Raw genomic sequence first — 4,520 nt, 5'->3', positions numbered from 1 at the left:
GTTTGGTTCTTCTCGTTGGATGCTGGTATGTGAAATTTCCTCTCTATCTCTAGGGGAGTGCTGTCAACATCTAGGCTTTGTGTGGGCCTTCAGTCATTCCTGTGACTGGTTGGAGAAAAATAGAGCAACTTCTGCTGCCTTTTACCTTCATTTGTAATACATGAGCCTGAAGTGTGGAAATAGAAAATTGTGCTTTCTGTTCTTATTTGTTGTCTAGTATTGTTTCTGTAAGAAAGATTAAAGCATGTTCTTGTACCAGAAAAGTTTTCAGGCTCTCTAAAATTCACACTAATACAAACACTAAAGCTTGATGGCACTTTTTATACCTTGAAAACAGATGTACTGACTTTCTTCTTCTTCTCCTCCTCCATTGCAGGTTTGACCTTGCAAGATGGACATACGTGTAGCGACCATCCTCCTCCTTGTGGTGGCCTCTGCAGCAGCCCACGGAAAGGGTTACGTAGTGAGGAAGGTGATGCCTGTGAAGAGCCATGGTAAGAATACGCATCATTTCGCCCTGTGTTCCATCAGTTTGTGAGCTTCACGAACAGCCTATCAACTTTATGGGAGATCTTCTTCCATAAAGTTGGTCTTATTTGAGCAACACTGTATGGCAGGATTTCCTTACCTTCAGTGAGGGGGATAGCTTTTTTGACCAATAGAGGTACCGTAAGCAGCCTGACAGATGATAGGCACAGCTGCACTTTACTTTGAAAGCTGAACTCCACCTTGCTCTGGGCCAGTGTTGCTCTCTGATTGGCTACAACAGGTTGCATGCCTCTCCAATGAGGCCGGAAATTGCAGGTTATTTGCACGAAGCAGAGCTTGCAGGTTTTTGTTTTCCTCTAAATCACCAGATTAAATCTCCCTCTGTAGTTTTTGTAGCATTTCCTGTATATTTGTATCCTTATATTCACCCAAAGCGCTAGCTCCGTAGTGTAGTGGTTTAAACATTCCCCAAACAAGCAAAAGATCCCTGGAGGAGATAAAAAAAAATCCTGTTAAGAAGGGAATCGAACAGGCGGAGCTTTTCTCTGTGGCGACCCCTTATGACTAAGTGAGCCGAGTTATTCACATTAGCAACAGTTTTATTACTTTATTTTATTCTATTTTGCGCACGTTTCACAGGAAGGCACTTTAATTCTGTTTACAATCTGGCAGAGTTATTCGCTCTATTTGTTAAGCAAGCGATTTATTTAATTGTTAACATGAGTTACGTTTGATTTTCTTTTCTTTTTATTATTTTGCCAAACACAAAAAGAGAGGTTGTGTGTTTCCCAAACGCAGTGCAAAATGTGAAGTGTCGCTTTTGTGTCATCAGCTCATTGCTGTTTCTATTTGAGAAAGTAGCTGTTATGGGGTTATTTTTAGTTTCACACTGACAATTAAAGTCCAGTCACCCAGCAGTGTGGTTTGTTTGGGTGCGCCTGTTTAACGCAAAAGTAGAAACATCTGTTTGGCTTTATCCAAACTAAATCAGAATAAGCCAAGGAGTGAGCCTTTTACACTCAAACCCATGTGACCACATTAAGGCAGCAAATAAAAAAGAGCTCCCTCTTATTTTGCTTGAGTAGCTCCTAAACAAATCATAAGGCTCTCATTAAAATCTGAAACCTGTACTTTGTATTAAAAATAGTCATTCAGCAGGTTACATGCAGCCATATTTCTTTACGTTATGCTTTTTCTGTATTAAAATTAATTATTAGAATAATACTAAACATGCATCTGTTTATAAGGGGTTGCTTCAAAATAAAATATGCATGTAACATCTTATAATATCTGTTCATCAATAGGTGAGTTGTATGTGGGCGTATCTCACAAGTTAGACCATTGCTTCATTAGAGTTAAACATGCCCCGCCTTCTGGATCAATTAGTCGATCATGTTTCAGCCATTTTAAAAAATGAAGAACATTATGTAGAGAGGTTTTCTTAAAAGCTAAAATTCAGCTCATATTTGATTGCTGAAAGTCATATTGCTTGTGAACGCTGCAAAACTGATGCACACTCAAACACACTAAGCACTGAGAGCTGGCCAGAACATCCATGACCCAGCACTTGTCCCTTGAATGGGATGCAGTCAGAGTTACTGAACATCCTAAACAGACCCTAATTTGAAATAAGTGGTTGAATTTTATGCACAGACTTAAGGTATCCTGAACATACACACAGAGATTTCTTTCACTTTGTTACTTTGTGTCCATTTTTGTTTTTTGTTTTTGTTTTTTTGTTGTTTGCTAATGGAACTAATGATGGTTTCTCTTTAACTCTTCACAGTGGTGTCAGTGGCAGGTGAGCCTGGTCCTCCAGGTGAGCCAGGCCCCGAGGGACCTTCTGGCCCTCCTGGCCCACCAGGTGAAAATGGTGTAGGCTATGCTGGACCTCAAGGACCTCCCGGACCCCCTGGATCTCCTGGCCGCTCCATTGCTGGTAAACCTGGATCTCCAGGTGGTCCTGGCAAACCTGGCAGGCCTGGAGACTCTGGTGAGAAGGGAGATACTGGAGCCACTGGCCCTCAAGGACCTAGGGGAGTCCCTGGATCACCAGGAAGCCCTGGACCTGCTGGCCTCTCTGCTACTGGCAAGCCTGGACCATCAGGTCTTCCTGGAGCAATGGGACCTAGAGGAGAGCCTGGTCTGAAAGGACATCCAGGTATCCCTGGACTGCCAGGTTCTAAGGGTGATAGAGGGGTGGGAGCACCTGGACGTCAGGGTGAGACAGGACCTGAAGGGCCTATGGGTCCACCTGGAGCTACAGGTTCATCTGGAGTTGGAAAGCCAGGAAAACCAGGTTCCCCAGGTGAGCCAGGAAAATCAGGTAGCCCAGGTAGCGATGGTGCCCCTGGTCCCATGGGACCTCAGGGACCTAAAGGACACACCGGTGCCCCAGGTGTTGGTATTCCAGGTAAACCAGGTGAGAATGGTGCCCCCGGTCTGCCTGGTCCAAGTGGCCCTAAAGGCAACCAGGGACCTACTGGATCCACTGGTGCCCCTGGAGTGCCTGGATATGGAAAGCCAGGTGCAAATGGAGAGAAAGGAGAAAGGGGAGCTACAGGTAGCACTGGTGCTACAGGCCCAAAGGGTGAGCAAGGTCCAACTGGATATACTGGTGCTACTGGTGCAACTGGCCCAACTGGTCCTACTGGACCTCAGGGTGAAAGAGGTTTCACAGGTGCACCTGGTGCTGTTGGCCCTAAAGGTGACACAGGAGCAACTGGTCCTCAGGGACCTAAGGGAAACAAGGGAGATCAGGGAGCACAGGGTTTCCAAGGTAAGCAGGGTTACCCAGGACCAGCTGGTCCTGCTGGGGCCAGAGGGGAAACTGGACCCACAGGTGAAAAAGGAAATGGAGGTGCCCCAGGTACCCCAGGAGCCCCAGGTATCCCAGGCCCTGCTGGACCCAAAGGTCATCCTGGTCGCCCAGGTGAGCAAGGTCCCTCTGGATCAGATGGTGCACCAGGTTCAAGAGGACCTACTGGGCCTCAAGGTCCCGCTGGTGCTCCAGGCCTCAAGGGACACCCAGGTCTCCCTGGTGCCCCTGGCCCCGCTGGTTTGGCTGCTAAGGGTCTCACTGGACCTGAGGGTCCTCCTGGTCAACCTGGTGAGCCCGGCTCTGATGGAGAACCTGGCCCAGCTGGCCCTCCTGGTCCCCCTGGCCCTCCAGGTGAGGTTGCATTTGAGAAGGGCAAGGGCATGGAAGTGAGCGAGATTATGGTGAAGTCCCCCATGTCTGCTTTCACTGCAGCTCTGACCACCCCCTACCCTCCTGCTGGCAGCCCCATTAAATTTGACCACATAGTGTATAATGCTGAGAATCACTATGACCCTGAGTCAGGCATTTTCACTTGCCAGGTTCCTGGAGTGTACTTCTTCTCTTATAGCATCCATGTCAATGGAGCTCATGCCCTGGTGGCTCTGTACAAGAATGGCCAGCCTGTTATGTTCACTTATGATGAGTACAACAAGGGTTTCCTTGACCAGATGTCTGGTAGTGCTGTCCTCTTGCTCGATGAGCAGGATACAGTTTACGTCCAGATCCCTGACGATGAGGCCAATGGCGTCTTTGCTGCAGAGAATGTCCACTGCTCTTTCTCTGGGTTCCTCATCGCTTCAACGTGATACGTTGATTCAGTAGTTTCCGAAAGCCAACCAACTAAATTTGCCATTTCTCAAACTAAACTCCCTGTTCGTTTTTCCTCAACCTAACAGACAGGCAGTTCACCATTTTTGAGAAATAGTTGCATCTCGACTTGAAAACTACAAGAAATAGGTGCTTAGAAGAAGGAAAACTAATTTATGAACACAGGTGATCAGGGGTGGGGTAAGCAATCCACAATGTTACCAGTGAGATTTTAATGGAGACAGCATGTGAAATTGAGATGTTAAACTGTGTTATGTCCTGACTTTTTCTTTTCCATTCTGTTCCTTTTACTGACTTCAACTGGTGACTCTTAATTTAGTGTTTGTCTGCTTTTGTTTGTTTTTATACAACCTTGTTTTTTTATTCTTTCAGTTTTTTTGTT

At 46.3% G+C, this 4,520-nt stretch overlaps 1 protein-coding gene across 1 annotated transcript; it reads left to right on the top strand.

Annotated features, from left to right (window-relative positions):
• The first annotated feature begins 376 nt into the window (after nucleotides 1-376).
• Nucleotides 377-4,116, top strand: col10a1a (collagen, type X, alpha 1a). Its single transcript, XM_085342930.1, has 2 exons — nucleotides 377-494; nucleotides 2,276-4,116. The coding sequence occupies exons 1-2, from the start codon at nucleotides 392-394 to the stop codon at nucleotides 4,114-4,116; spliced, it is 1,944 nt and encodes a 647-aa protein (XP_085199056.1). The 5' UTR covers nucleotides 377-391.
• The last annotated feature ends 404 nt before the right edge of the window (nucleotides 4,117-4,520 follow it).

Source organism: Diplotaxodon limnothrissa, linkage group LG19 (genome assembly GCF_057381915.1).
Source record: "Diplotaxodon limnothrissa isolate DT_005_m linkage group LG19, D_limnothrissa_male_GT1.1, whole genome shotgun sequence".
Classification (NCBI taxonomy): Eukaryota; Metazoa; Chordata; class Actinopteri; order Cichliformes; family Cichlidae; genus Diplotaxodon; species Diplotaxodon limnothrissa.
The sequence above is the reverse complement of the archived record's forward strand: the minus strand, read 5'-3'. Positions and strand labels throughout refer to the sequence as shown.

Bases quoted from the DNA above. Each gene is read 5' to 3' on its own strand.
- col10a1a (XM_085342930.1), top strand. From the start codon at position 392: ATGGACATACGTGTAGCGACCATCCTCCTCCTTGTGGTGGCCTCTGCA. The intron at 495-2,275 runs GTAAGAATACGC...AACTCTTCACAG, and splicing joins GATGCCTGTGAAGAGCCATG to TGGTGTCAGTGGCAGGTGAG.